This window comes from Poecilia reticulata, chromosome 3 (genome assembly GCF_904066995.2).
Source record: "Poecilia reticulata chromosome 3, P_reticulata-male-v2, whole genome shotgun sequence".
In the NCBI taxonomy this organism is placed as follows: domain Eukaryota; kingdom Metazoa; phylum Chordata; class Actinopteri; order Cyprinodontiformes; family Poeciliidae; genus Poecilia; species Poecilia reticulata.
In genome coordinates this window covers 33,382,304-33,397,699 of record NC_088832.1, presented here as the reverse complement: position 1 = coordinate 33,397,699, position 15,396 = coordinate 33,382,304, and the positions used below count along the sequence as shown (strand labels likewise).

The 15,396-nt window shown below is 35.6% G+C and overlaps 3 protein-coding genes across 5 annotated transcripts; 2 read left to right on the top strand and 1 right to left on the bottom strand.

Annotated features, from left to right (window-relative positions):
* Positions 1-221: 221 nt before the first annotated feature.
* LOC103463026 (hatching enzyme 1.2-like) lies at positions 222-4,443 on the top strand. Its single transcript, XM_081605518.1, has 9 exons — positions 222-301; positions 461-526; positions 795-822; positions 1,444-1,584; positions 1,697-1,817; positions 2,712-2,890; positions 3,085-3,166; positions 3,251-3,375; positions 3,449-4,443. Exons 2-9 carry the CDS (start codon positions 473-475, stop codon positions 3,469-3,471), a joined length of 753 nt encoding a protein of 250 aa, XP_081461644.1. The 5' UTR covers positions 222-301; positions 461-472; the 3' UTR covers positions 3,472-4,443.
* A 491-nt stretch (positions 4,444-4,934) lies between these two features.
* Positions 4,935-8,887, bottom strand: LOC103462956 (low choriolytic enzyme-like). Of its 2 annotated transcripts, none has more exons than XM_008406029.2 (9): positions 8,797-8,887; positions 8,572-8,637; positions 8,232-8,262; positions 7,585-7,725; positions 7,352-7,472; positions 6,233-6,411; positions 5,564-5,645; positions 5,350-5,478; positions 4,935-5,253 (listed from the first exon to the last, which is right to left on the bottom strand). In XM_008406029.2, coding segments are annotated over exons 2-9 (738 nt in total). In that variant the 5' UTR covers positions 8,626-8,637; positions 8,797-8,887; the 3' UTR covers positions 4,935-5,252. The 2 variants fall into 2 exon arrangements, with proteins under 2 accessions (XP_008404251.2, XP_017159404.2); XM_017303915.2 differs by lacking the exon at positions 8,797-8,887 and adding an exon at positions 8,750-8,771.
* Positions 8,888-11,517: 2,630 nt separating this feature from the next.
* LOC103462955 (hatching enzyme 1.2-like) lies at positions 11,518-15,171 on the top strand. Of its 2 annotated transcripts, none has more exons than XM_008406028.3 (9): positions 11,518-11,699; positions 11,814-11,841; positions 11,924-11,974; positions 12,203-12,340; positions 12,448-12,568; positions 13,669-13,847; positions 13,934-14,015; positions 14,159-14,283; positions 14,370-15,171. In XM_008406028.3, the coding sequence occupies exons 1-9, from the start codon at positions 11,625-11,627 to the stop codon at positions 14,441-14,443; spliced, it is 873 nt and encodes a 290-aa protein (XP_008404250.1). In that variant the 5' UTR covers positions 11,518-11,624; the 3' UTR covers positions 14,444-15,171. The 2 variants fall into 2 exon arrangements, with proteins under 2 accessions (XP_008404250.1, XP_008404249.1); XM_008406027.3 differs by having other exon boundaries at positions 11,519-11,699; positions 14,367-15,171.
* The last annotated feature ends 225 nt before the right edge of the window (positions 15,172-15,396 follow it).

Here is a 15,396-nt window from a genome sequence, read left to right as displayed (position 1 = left end):
CACTTAGAAAAACTTGATCATACTAATTTCACCCCTAAAAATAATGTTGATTCCAGTGACCTGTCTAAACTCTGCTGAAGGTTCTGGTTTCTGGTGAAATGTTATTAGTTCACTTTCATTATTAGTTCCCTGTTCTGAAAATTTTACTTTCTCAGTTTTTTTGTTTTTTATTTTAGAATTTTTTTTCAAGCCTGTGAAAACCCAGAAGATGGAGTTCAGCCACTCCCTGTGAGCTGCATAAAAATGGAGACGAGACGAACCTGAACTGCATCCTGCATCAAACTCCTGCAGCACCTGGAAGGTTCTCAGCTTCTCTATACACACCTTGATAATGTCACTGAACTGATGGTTCATTTAAACGTTTTTTGCATATTCTTTGGAATGTTTTCCTATTCTTTGATGCATGTTTGTCACTTGGTACATCTTTGTGGATGAATCACTGTTTGTGTTTTGACTTTAGGTCACCTTCATCATGATTCCAGCCGTCCTCTTCCTCCTTTTGTTCTCAGTGACAAATGTCCTGCTGGTAAGTTTGAAATAATGAGGTAAAACTCAAGTTTATCCTCAGTGAAAGTATTATAATCATTGAAAATTATTACAAGACTCAGCTAAGATAAAATAGCGTCTGAACTTGGGAATTAATCAATATAAATAATTATTTAAAATTTAGCCGAAATGGAAACAGCAGTGAAAAACAAATAACTTGTATTTTGTTTAATAGAAAAATAATCTTTTGCCTTGAAAAATATTTTTAGTAGGCACATGATTGTCATTTTTATTTATTTATTTTGCAGAGCACACCAGTTGATGATGAGGATGATGGTGAGTGCATCGAACATCAATACTTTAACAATACAAATGTTTTAATTATATAATTCTTTTTCTGTGTTTTCACTGGCATCATGTCTTAATACATGATTAAGAGAGAGAATGTTTTACCTTTGCTAAATGATAAATGTACAGGTTTTTATTGCAATGCAATAACAAATATTCATAATTTAGAGAAGCATTCTGATGAAGTCACTGTGGCAAAATTGCTCAAGATTCAGGTTGCCTTGTTTGCGTTGGATGTTTGGTTTGCAGCAGAAAGAACAAAACGGCTTTCACATTATCCAAAATGTAGAAAACAGATAAGATGGTTTCACGTTTAATGAGTTGAATAGTTTGGTTTCAGGGAAGATTCAAATTAATTCTGATGGGACGGAGGGTTATGGGAGACGATCTAAACTTTAGAGAAGACAATAGGAGAATAACACAAAAACAGTGCTAAAAGTTAAGTATAATTTACATAAATATGTAAGTTAGTTGTTGCTTGAACTTATTTAGAAAGTCAATCAAGGTGTAACACCTCAGTTTACACACAATAATGTGAAGTAAATGTGACAATATTGTCATTATTTTAATACTGATGTTGATTTTTGGGGGTTTATGTTTGATTTGCAGTGGAAACCCCTGAGCTGCTTGATGACATCGCCATTCCCGACACTCGGACCAGGAATGCGGACCCATGCACCGCCAAAGGCTGCAAGTGGCCCAAATCCGGATGCTTTGTTAACGTGCCCTACGAGATCTCCTCTGACTTTTGTGAGCAGAACCAACTGAATGATTAACAACATTAATATCTATTTAATATTATTTATGTAAAATTTTCAATTAATTCAACGTAATTTAATTAATTTAATTAATTAATTTGTAGCTCAGACACAGCGCAAGTTCATCACTGATGGCCTAAAGAGATTCCATGGGCTCACTTGCATTCGTTTTGTCCCACGAAGCTTTCAACATCGTGACTACATCCATTTCTTTTCAGGCGAGGGGTATTAACACACACACACTCATCTATAAACACGCACACGCCCACACACACACACACACACACACACACACACACACACACACACACACACACACACACACACACACACGCACACACACACACACACACACACACACACACAGCTCCAACATAAGATGCAAAACCTGTTTTGGAAGGAATATATTTTAGCACATTTTAGTTTATTATCTTTACTAATTACCTTAAGGAGGCCAACAGGTGCAAACATGCAGCAAACAGCCAAACACATAAAATGATGTGAACTTCAAAACACACAAACATAAAGAAAAGCAAAAATCGCTGCAAAAAAAAAAAATCCCGCAGTCAAAACCAGTGGATATGGCGAAGAACGGACTAAGCTTATATTTATTTAAGCTGTGGTGGTGATTACTGAATAACGTCTCAGAAGACTCATTGATTGTGATCCAAAATTGCAACATTTGTTACATTTTCAACTGGTGGGGTTCACTTTCACATTACTGTCACACCAACCAAACCAATTGAAAAACATTTTCACCTCCTGGCCTGTTGGGGTGATGCACCAAAAAATTCTAAAGGAAATGACACAAAACCCCCCCGAAAAAAGACATTAGCAAAACTTCCTACTTTACAAAATGTAAAGAAAAGCGTCAGATTTTAACAATGTAGGATTTCTGTTTTGTCTTTGACAAAAGATAATGAGCGCTAGGCTAGCGCGTTTGTTTTGGTTGTATTTACCCAGAGTGCCCTGCGCTGTAGTCAGCTTCCTGCTTTTGGAGCGGTTTTTGGCCTGCTTGGAGTTCACTTAAATCCAGCAAAGACCTGGGTTTTTAAGCGAACAACATTTAAACTGAAAACGTGTTTATTTCCCACCGGTGACTCTGTGTTTACCTCCCAGGTGTTGGTCCTATATCGGACGTCAGGACGGAGGACAGAAAATCTCTCTGGAGAAAAACGGGTGTTTGTACGGCTCCACAGTGCAGCACGAGGTTCTTCACGCTCTGGGCTTCAACCATGAGCAGGTCCGTTCCGACAGAGACAAATACGTTTGGATTCGCTTCCAGAACATTAAGAAAGGTATGTTTGAAGTCAAAAGAATCCATTTCATTATTCTGTACTTCACTTGTATAGATTTAAAAAAATAAGATTTTAAAAATAAGCTGCTTAGTTTCAGCAAATTTGTTGCTTAAAAATACTTGTGACATCACCAATCACACAATTACGACTGTTACAAGTTCTCAATATTTTCTGTGTTCTGACTCCATGAACAGGAAAGGAGCACAACTTTGACAAAAAGCAAACTAACAACCTTGGGACTCCATATGACTTCACATCTGTCATGGAATACTCCAAGTGAGTCTTTATGAGCATGCACGCAGTAATTAAGTATAAAGTTTGCTCTGCTTTAATTATCTTCACTGTATTTGTTCTTTTAAGCAATGCGTTCTCCAAAAATGGGAAACCAACCATCGTTGCCAAATGCAACCCAAACCTGAAGTTTGGACATGCCAAAGCAATGAGCGTCAATGACATCGCCCGTGTCAACAAGCTTTACAAATGCTGTAAGGAAAAACAAATAAACATGTCTATATCTAGATCAGAAAGTCCTTATCATATTTCATGTTTGTTTTTCAGTCAATCAGAAGTTCATGGTTTGAAGACGCCGGCCTCCCGAAGCTGCAGCTGATCAGGAGCTTCATCAAAAACCAAACTGAGCTAGCATAAAAAAATAATGTCTTCCTTTTTAATAAACAGCTGGAAATTATGGTTTGATTTTGGAAAAGGTTTGGAAAACCATTTAGACATAAACAGCAAGCATCACCACATTTCTGTTTCTGCTTTTTTGCATTTGCTTTGGGATTAATTACTTTAAGTAAGTAAGTAAGTAGTATTTAAGTAATTAATAACTTAAATACAATGTTACAGAGAAAAAAAGGAAATTCTGCTTTGCAGTGATTACTTCTGCCTAATAAAGAAGCACATGTTAAAAAATTTTGTGGTGAAATTATTTTCTTGAGTTATTTATGTGAAGGGATAGACGAGGTATTTATTTTAATATCCAATCAGAAACCACTGCCATCTATTGATGTTTTATGTGACAACTTAAAGAAAGGTTAAATAATAAATAATTTTAAGGTTAGTTTGTTTTTAAGGCAAAATGCGCTGTAAAATTTGAAATAGCAGTAATTTCAAGTTTATTAATCAAAGTTTTGCTACATAAAGTAAAAAGATCAACTGTTTGGGTAATATAGGATCTATTTATATTTTTATTTTCTGTGTTCTTACTTTAGTAACTCAAATTAGTTGCACTCAATCAAAACTTTCTAGACTTTCAAATAAGCTAATCAGGCAGTTTTAGGTTTAAAGAAGCTAACAGGAAGGAGAAGAAGAAGAAGACAGGAATATCTGGAGGTTTCACAGGCAAGTAAGATTCAGAGTCAAACACAGGTAATTCCAGGCAAACAAAAAGGCATCAACTAACTTTTTATTTTAACCTGAGCTATTTTGACTTGTGCAATCCAATGAAAAGATTACAAGACAGACCGGACTAAACCAAGAGGCCAAAAATATTTTGGACTTTTATGATTTTATTTTTAAAAAGTATTTTTTTAGTGTTGCCAAATATTTGTTCAATAGGTTTTACTTTTGTACTTAAGTACAATTGACATGTTGTACTTCTCTTTACTTTTAAATAAGTAAATAAATATAAGCAGTGTCTATGAGTGTTTTGACTGTCATGCAACTATGAAATAAATATACATATGTGAGAAAACACTGCAGAATTTTGTCTTTAATCTCTCATTCTGACAGTCAATTATGCAGAATACATACAAAAAATATATGTTCTGCAAATATAATAATAATTGTGTTTATTGAAGGTGATTTTTAGTATCAAGATTTTTTTGAGACTTGCCTGATTTTTTTCATAGATCTATGACATTTAGAAAGGGTGGGCCCCGCAACTCACCATTCTACTTTCGGACCCCGTGAAGTCTATAAACAAGAAAGTGTGTGTGTGTGTGTGTGTGTGAAAATATATGTTCTGCATATATTTTCAGAGGCTCTAATCCTCCTCTGTATTTCAAACAAAATTCCAAACAATGATTCCACCATAACCATCTTTTCTTTGAAATATGCTTCTTTATTATGCAAATTAATTATATTCTTTGATGATCAAAGCAAAAACATAAAAGCAGGGAGGTAAATGTGGCGAATATAACTATTATAGATGTTTGTAAGTACAAAAGCTGACATGCAATGAAATTCTGATCCACCTGGTGACAAAAACATATTCCAGAACCAGACAGGACAGTGATTTCCATTTTTCATTTAAAGAAAAGGAAAGAAGAATATTATATATTTATGCTAGCTCAGCGTTTTAGTGTGAGGCCTCAAATCAGCAGCAGCAGCAGGAGGTCGACCTCTTCAGTTTGTGCAGTCTGGGTAAAAAAACAAAGAACAAAAGAAAGACAAAAACTATTAAGTGATTTGATGTAGACAAAGAGTTGTTTTTTATATATCCTTGTTGTTTTTACCAGAAGCAATTATAAAGCCGGTTGACACGGGCGATGTCATTGACGCTCATATGTTTGGCGTGTCCAAACTTCTTTTTTGGGTCGCTTTTGGCAACGATGGTTGGTTCCTCATTTTTGGAGAACGCCATGCTTTAAAAGAACAAATACAGTGAAGATAATTAAAGCAGAGCAAACTTTATACTTTATTACTGCGTGCATGCGCATAAAGACTCACTTGTCATATTCCATGACAGATGTGAAGTCATATGGAGTCCCCAGGTTGTTAGTTTTCTTTTTATCAAAGTTGTGCCTTTCTCCTATCCAGGAATTCAAAACAAAGAAAACATTCAGTCACAATTGTTAGTTAAACTTATGGTCAAGTGATTGATGTAAAAGTTATAAAAAGCAAATCAAGTATGCTTTTTTCTCTTCTGTTTGTTGTTTTATTTAATTTCTATATTACAAATAGAACTAAAATGCTATTAATTCATGCAAAACCTGTAGTAATGAACTTCTTGGGTATTTAATGTTTATATTTTTATGCTATATACTTAATATAAAAATATATACATACACATTTTTCTGCTAAGCTGACTGGTTCTATTTTGCACATTTTGAGCAAAAATATAAATTTTACTTTACACAGTTGACTAAAATGATTTGTGAACTTCATCTTCACATGTCAGGTTCCTGAAAATCTAAACCATATCAGAGATAAAATGACTTATTCATAGAAATATGTATATTTTTAAAATGAACCATTTGAACGACATTTGACAATCCTCTGGACTTGCATCATTGAATAAAGTATGTTTTAAAGATACAAATTTGCTAAAACCTTTATTTTAATCTGTGTAAGTGAAGTACAGAATAATGAAATGGATTCTTTTGACTTCAAATTTACCTTTCTTAATGTTCTCGTAGAGAATCCAAACATATTTGTCTCTGTCGGAGCGGACCTGTTCATGGTCAAAGCCCAGAGCGTGAAGAACCTCGTGTTGCAATGTGGAGCGAGAAAAGCATTCGCCTTTCTGCAGAGACAGTGCCTGTTCTCCGCCCTGACGTCCGATATCGGACGCACACCTGAAATATAGGCAACATTTTAAACAAATTTTTAGGAAATAATTACATCCTCAGGCTGAAGCCCAATAAAAGTTTAATTATTGTTTCTCGTGATTATTTGTGGTTGTGCTGCTAAGCTGTTGGCTGAACTGTGACTTCCTGTTTGTCTTAAGGAGCTGGAAAAACTTTTCTAACAGAAAGTTTTCCTGGATCAGTGCGTCTGTGTGTTCTTATGTGCACATTGCAAAAACATAAAATATTTCCAAGTATTTTTGGTTGAGTTTCTTGTGCAAATATTTTAGAACACTTGAAATAATAAAAAAACAACTTTTCAGCCTAATGAAAGAGCTTGTTTTAAGTAAATTATCCTTTAATATTGTTGAAAAGGTTTTATTTCCTTTGGCAGATTATTTCACTTCTAACAAAACATTTTTCACATTACAAGTGAAATAATCTGCCAGTGGAACAAGTACTGTTTCATCATTATTTACTTAAAACGAGCTTCTAATTTCTGAGTTATTTCATCGTTTTTCAGTTGCACTAAGATATTTGCAATAGAAATTAGAGAGAAACATTTGGGTTTTGCAGTGCATGCTGTGTATTCTCAAATCCCCAGTCGGTTGTGGCACATTGGTACTGCTGGACGTTTCTTCTTTTTATTTTCACTGTTTCCTCATGAATGCTCATTGTGAGGGATTTTTGCAAAGTCGATAAATACACTAAACATGTTAAACATGCTTTGTTTTAAGCATAGAAGCCACATTTAGAGGTGTGGAGTGTACTAAGTTTGGGCTAAGGTTAGACTCCGGAATAGACTAGCAAAGGTTAGGGTTAGGAAAAATGTCTGGTTTAGGCATAAATACAGCTGCTAAACTGAATGGCAGTTAAAACAAAGTCCACAGTTTGCATACAATTACATGGATTTGCATGCTTGTGTGTGCTTGCGCGTGTGTGTTCATACCCGGTGCCTGAAAAGAAGCGGATGAAATCACGATGATATGATGTCTTTGGGACAAAACGAATGCAAGTGCGCTCATGGAAGCTCTTTAGGCCATTAATGATGAAATTGCGTTGTTTCTTTGCTACAGATACGTTCAGTCAAGAGAATATTTTACCAATTTCAGTTGAATGAAATCAATATTAAGGCAACATTGTTTACTTAATGTAAATAATTATCCAATCGGTTCTGCTTACTGAAGCGAGGGGAGATCAAATAGGGCACAATAACAAAGCGTCCAGATTTGGGCCACTTGCAGCCTCTGGCGATGCATGGGTCTGCATTCCTGGTCTCAATATCGGAGATGGCGATGTCATCAAGCAGCTTGGGGGTTTCTACTGCAAATTAAACATAAAACCCCCAAAAATCAACATCAGTATAAACATAATGACTGTTTTAATTTTGCATCTTCTACATAAATAAATAAACCCAAGCAACAACTACATTTACATAAGTTAACTTTTAGTACTGTTTTTGTGTAATTCGTCTACTGTCTTCTCTAAAGCTTAGATCATCTCCCATTAAGCATCAAGCCGTGTTAATCTGTGTTTTCTACATTTTGCGTAACACAAAAACCGTTTTGTTCTTTCTGCTGCAAACCACACATTCAATGTAAATAAGGCAACCTGAATCTTGGGCAATTTTGCTACAATTCTCAATAACTTTATCAAAAATGTTTCTTTAAATTGTGAATATTCCGTTATTACATTGCACATTTATCTTTTAGCAAAGCTAAAACATTCTTTCTCTTAATCGTGTATAAAGACATGATGCCACTGAAAAAACAGAAAAATAATAAAATTATTAAACATTTATATAATAACACAGATTTTATTTAACTCACCAGATTCATTGTCATCATCAATTGGTGTGCTCTGCAAAAACACAAACAAATGAAAATCAAAAAATCAAAATGACAATAATCTTTCTGCTAAAAATGTGTTTCAAGGCTAATTTTAGCAGTTTTTCTACTAAAAGCAGAAGTGTTCTGTTTTTCACCCCGGATTTCCCTTTCACTAAATTTACAATATTTTTCTACTATGAGTTTCATTCCCAGGTTCAGATGCCAGTTTATTTTAACTTAGTCTTTCACTTTCAATAATTACAACCTCATTAAAGGTAAAGTTTACCTCATTGCCTTTAATGAGGTAAACTTGAGTTTTACCTCATTATTTCAAACTTACCAACAGGACATTTGTCACTGAGAACAAAAGGAGGAAGATGACGGCTGGAATCATGATGAAGGTGACCTAAAGTCAAAACACAAACAGTGATTCATCCACAAAGATGTACCAAGTGACAAACATGCATCAAAGAATAGAAAAACATTTCAAATGATATGCAAAAAACGTTTAAATGAACCATCAGTTCAGTGACATTATCATGGTGTGTATAGAGAAGCTGAGAACCTTCCAGGTGCTGCAGGAGTTTGATGCAGGATGCAGTTCAGGTTCGTCTCGTCTCCGTTTTTATGCAGCTCACAGGGAGTGGCTGAACTCCATCGTCTGGGTTTTCCCACGCTTGAAAAAAATGTTAAAATAAAAAACAAAAAAACTGAGAAAGTAAAATTTTCAGAACAGGGAACTAATAATGAAAGTGAACTAATAACATTGCACCAGAAACTAGAACTTTCAGCAGAGTTCAGACAGGTCACTGGAATCAACATTATTTTTAGGGATGAAATTAGTGTGATCAAGTTTTTCTAAGCGAAGTCATCAAAAGATGAATGAAAATAAATGCTGCAGTTTGATGTTTTTACTAATATTAAAAAGAATATAGTCTAAAAAACAAAATTTAATAACATAAGGTAAAAAAAATCTAAAGGAAGGAGTTAAAGCTTATTCGTCCAGCAAATTTTCCAGATGTTGCTGTAGTGTAAGGAAATCTTTTTTCACCTAAATATAACTTCTTCTAACATCACTGCTCCAGAAATAAAACATGTTAGATTATCCTTGAAGTTTGTTGCTTGGTTCTGTGTAGCTTTAATGCAACTTCCCCTTTAAATGACCTGCAAACTAATACAAGGAAACGGTACAATAAGGTCTTGTTCAATGCAATATTTCAGAATTAAAACATATAATCAGTATTTTAAAAGTTAATTCTTTCAGATAATTTCTGTAAATAAAAATGAACACTGCCGTCAATGACTCAGTTTTACAGTTTGCAGCGGGAGCCGACAGTTCTGTCACAGGTAGAAGATGAAGGAAACTAATAGTTTATCAGAATGTCTACTTGGGTTAAAAACAACAACAATAAAATTTCAGTCTTCAAGCTGTGTGACATTATATGAATTTAAATCATCCATCTATTTTCTTTACACCCTTGTCCCTTAGTGGGGTCGAGAGGGGTGCTGGTGCCTCTCCAGCTAACGTTCCGGACGAGAGGCGGGGTCACTCTGGACAGGTCGCCAGTCTGTCGCAGGGCAACACAGAGACACACAGGACAAACAACCATGCACACACACACTCACATCTAGGGACAATTTAGACAGACCAATTAACCTAACAGTTATGTTTTTGGACTGTGGGAGGAAACCGGAGTACCTGGAGAAAACCCACGGGAGAACCATTTTTCCACTATACACAGGGAGAAGATGCAAACTCCATGCAGAAAGACCGGGGCTGGGAATCGAACCAAGAACCTTCTTGCTGCAAGGCAACAGCTCTACCAACTGCACCACTGTGCAACCTACGAATTTAAATAATTTTAAATGAATTTATTCTGTGCATGTCTCAGATCTTCCCAGTGTTGTCAGAAAGAAAAGCCTGTCAGTGAATTTTTTGGTGATATTATACTCTAGAATGTTATTCTAAATTGAGGACAGAAATAAAAATGAATGTTTAACTTGTTGATGTTTGTTATGGACATGAGCAAAGTCAGTGTATAAACTTACAACATTTCCACTTTTCCTGAGTATCTTTTGATGCAGTTCTTTATTTTATTTTTAGCGTACCAAATAATTTTGTTTCTTCATGTATTTCTACATGTATTTCCTTCTGTGCAGCTTCTTTAGAACTGTCACCATCAAACAGGAAGCTACAAATGAATAAAGAACTAAAAAAATAGTGAAACCCTCCAACAGTTCAATTAATTTTATCTATATGGACCAACAACTCGTAGCTAGTGTCAACTGGAGGCATTTAAAAATGTTATATATATATATATATATATATATATATATATATATATATATATATATATATATATATAACCATGTACTGGCATATACTGGGGTGAAAGTAAGGGGGTACGGCAGGGTACTGCGTACCCCTAAAAGATTTAGAGGGGGTACGCAGTACCTACAAGAGAGGGGGGCGGCTGTCTGCTGTAAAGAATCAGTGGGTTCACTGTGCAGCCGTAAGTTCACCCACTAATTAGCCGTGACTGATTCGTTTTTCAAGAACAATCTAAGACACGACTTAATGAGTTAATAAATAATAAAATCTTGAAGCCAAACTGGAAGAAGTGCTACGTTTTGAGGAGAAAATTGTTCTGTAAAGAACGCACATTGATTAAAAAATAGACATTTCTATTTGTTGGACAGTCTTTATACCTCCAAGCACCTTGTGCATCACAGCGGCATCAGTAACATTCAGGTCAAGCCTGTTATGATGCTGAAATAATGTTTGGTTTGAAATGAGACGATTCATGCAGGAGCTAAATCAACTTTCTGTTTGGTGGTGATGAAAACAACATGGCTGACGGTTTAGATTTTGATCTTCTTGGTAGAAATGTTTTAGATGCAATGTTGCATTTTGCCATTACTGCACAAAACAAACATTCTGAACTTTACTTATGGTAGTTACGTTGACATTTATTTGTTTTAGAAAAATACTTGTATTTGTCTGACATTAAAATGTAACTTAGAGGTGTGAATGGTGCATAGAGACAAATAACTGAAAAGTATAGAAGTCTGGACTGTAAGAACAGAAAAACTTTTTTGCTGCTGCTAGAATAGTATGAAAAATCATCGAACTTTAAAAAGTCATTCATGGTAAAGGTGAAGTCACATATTTCAGGACCTGAACATATTGCAAGATTCTTGCAACAGCACCATTTTCTTACTGAGGTTTTACATGTTGTGGCTTTTAACTCAGCCTATCAGTAATAAAGACAGACTGATTGGCCTTAAATGGTCTGTGTTTGATTTGAGTGAACGTCTTATAAGCAGAAGATCTGATCATCAGCTGCACAGTTTCAGACTTCTGTCAGCCTCTCTTCCATCACTGCTGAAGTTATGGCTTTCACAGTCACCATCATGACTCCAGCTCTGCTCTTCATCCTCATCTTCACAGTGGCAGATGTCACTTTGGTGAGTTTAGTTTTGAAAAGTTTACAATTTGATGCAACCAAAAATATTTAGGAACTTTTAATCTGATTTTTTAAAAGAAAGAGTGATCTGATAAAGTTTGTATTTGTGTTGCAGAGTGCACCCGTTGACGATTATGAAAATGGTGAGTGGAGTAAAATCACCAGCATTTGATGCATTGATCTTTAAATCTGTAATACTGTTTTTTTTCACTTGTTTTTATCCAGATGAGTCAGTGGGTGATTCTGAAATCGTTCCAAGACCCAAAGCTGACTTGAGTAAGACCATTTTTCAAAACAGAAAGTCAAAATAGTCACAATAAAAGGAACCTGATTGCAGATACAGATACAAACACTTGCTTAGTCAAATTTGTAAATTTGTGGTTTAGCTTTATTTAATAGTACATGTTGCAGCTAAAAAGACACATTTTTCACAACAAGCAGACAGTGCAGAGCATTAACACTTCCCCATAATGCATGTTGCATTTCCTTTTTGCTGTGTTGCAGAAACAGCTACGCTGCAGGGTGACATAGCAGTGCCGAACACTTTGAGCAGGAATGCAGATGAATGCACCGAGAGAGGCTGCAAGTGGCCAAAATCAGGACCCTACGTTTACGTGCCGTACTACATCTCTAAAGATTTCTGTAAGAATCTTTGGTTTTACCTTCAACTCATGAAAACAAATATAAAATTAGCTCTCTTTGTTATCATGTAGTTTACACCAAGTTCCATGTTTCCCACCGGTCTGTAGCTCAGGAAGAACGTGACATTATCATCAGAGGACTGCAGGGCTTCAACCAATCCACCTGCATCCGTCTCGTCCCGTGGAAGCCGGAACATCGTGATTACATCCACATCGAGTCTAAGGATGGGTAGGAACACACACACACGCGCGCAGTTATGTTTTTATGACTTGTGGGGACCTTACATTGATTTTTGTGGGGACACCATGAAAATGTCCCCACAAGGAGCAGTGGTCCCCAAAACCCCATATTGTAGACTAAATAGGACCCCACAAGTGAATAAAAACTTGGTTCTCACACACACACACACACACACACACACACACACACACACACACACACACACACTTTATAGAAACTACAGGACCAATACTGCATCACACACTATAAACTAAAATAAACTCTACATTTTTTATTGTTTATACATTTTTCTCATCACTGATTAAAGTGATATTACTTTAAAGTTTCACATTAATGTAAAATTTAATGTATTTAAGACATGTATTTTTCATGTATTTAGCAACTGGTTACAATTACTTGAGTAACTTTATTTTAAAAATGTACTTTTAGGGTGCATTCGCACTGCAGACTGAGGTGACCCAATTCCGATTTTTTTGATGTAATGTGACCTGTATCCGATCTTTTCATGGCAGTGTGAACAGCATAGGTCGAATTCTTTTTCGAACGTGACCCATATCCTATACGTATCCGATTCAAATGCAACCTAACGTCCAGGTCGCATTCATCTGAACTGAACGTCACTGAATCTCAACAAATCTCACTATTCTGCATCCTGATACGCGCAAGCAGGAAGAAAAACAACAACCATGACGGACTAAATGAGGATGAAGTTGTTAGTACGTTGCTCCGGCCGGATAACAACTTCAAATATGTAAGCTAAGCTCCACCGTTAGCCTCCATGTTTACTTCCGCAAACACTGAGCTCTTCTTCTTTTTATGGCAATTTGCAGAACCCTGAGAATGCTGACGCTATTGTGCCCTCTAGTGCGCATGCGGGACACTTTCAGGTCGTTTGCCCGGCAAAAAAATCGGAATTGGGTCACTTCTATGGAGAACCACTTTTACTATGCTGAACTTTTTACTTTTACTTGTGTGATTTGATTGGGACGTATCACCTTCTCAGTTCTTCTTACTGCTACAGGTCATGTTCTGACAAAACTGTACAAAACTTTGTGCCACTGTAAATATTTAGTTTTTTTACATTTTAGCTGCTGGTCCTATGTGGGCCGTCAGAATGGGGGGCAGTACTTGTCCCTGCAGAAATCAGGGTGCGTTTACAATGAAGTTGTGCAGCATGAAATTCTTCATGCTCTTGGCTTCAACCATGAGCAGGTCCGGTCCGACCGAGATGACTACGTCAGGATCCTCTTTGACAACATTGAACCCAGTTAGTTCACAAAGAAAAAAATTTACTCACATACCTGTGTAAAAATGATGCGTAAAGGTTTAACTCTGCTCTGAATTCTGATGTAGATTTTAAATTTGCTTTTGAAAAGAAGAAGACGAACAACTTGGGGACTCCTTATGACTTCACCTCTGTCATGGAGTACAGGAAGTGAGTTTTTATGACAATGCATTTATTGCTTTATGTGAATATAAATTTATTTCTTTTCTCCTGCTGTGTGTAGTTGTTGTTTTTCAAATAGAGAAATTTGCATAAATGTGAAACAGTAAACTAGATAATTGCCTTATTTTTAGTGATGCCTTCTCCAAAAATGGAAAACCAACCATTGTTGCCAGGTGCAATCCAAAGCTTAAATTTGGAAATTCAAAGGAAATGAGTGCCAATGACATCATCCGCATCAACAAACTTTATGAATGCAGTGAGTAAAACATAATGCATAAATGAATTATGCTGTTGACATTCAAACATGCTAATGTCACTTGGTTCTGATTCTTCCCTCAGCAGGACTTCCTGGGTTGAAGAGGTCGGCCTCCAGGCCTAAACGTCCTAAAAATAAACAACTTCCCTTCTACATATAAACAACATGCAATCAGAGAAATATATCACATTTACCCTGGTTATTAATATATAACTGACTCATAAAAGTAGCAGTTATGCATTAGACATTGTTTCTTTGGTACGCCAAATGGAAGAAGCAGGTCAGGCTTGTTGGGTCACTTTTGCAGCTTAAATTATCTAAAATGCTCAAGCCAGAATCTTTATAATCCTCTCATTTTCCTTTTTATGTTTCATATCTGATTCAGAAAATCTGACTCATAGTTATTTTTAATTTGTGGGATAAATAATTAAGCCTCCCTGTTTATAATTTAATTCAGTATTTAGGAAAAACAGCTCAGTTAACAGAGACAAAAATTTGGCTTTAAAACACACCTTCTCTCTTGAAGATAGAATATTTGATGGCTTTCCATATAATTCGTTTTAAAAATGTCAAATGTTTTATGTCACAAAAAAGAAAATATACTGAAAGAAAAAAAATCACTTTATTCCTATGTTAAAAATATGAGCAAGTAAAATGTTACATTTAACCTAATGTGTTAGATGATGAGAGAAAACTAAATATCATTTTAATGGCTTTTAAAGCATTTTACACTTTCACATTTCCTTTATATCATTTATTCTGTACAAATTACAATTAAAGCCAAAGCTTATGCATCATATATGTGGTTTTGACTGTTTATTTAAAACATTGTACTGGCTAGACCTTAACCTGCTGTCAGTTCCAACGATGCTCATGCATCAGCTTAAGAAATACATTGAGTTTTTAAACATGCTCAGTCTTTGAAGGAAGGTCTAGTCATGTGTTACCACTGTTGTCATTTTTTTGTTCTACATTATTATAAATGTGTCCCTTTAATATTGACACTTTATAGATGTTTATGGAGTCACTTCAAATCAAATTTTATTTGTATAGCACATTTCAGCAGCAAGGCATTTCAAAGTGCTTTCTATCATTAAACACAAAAACACAGAG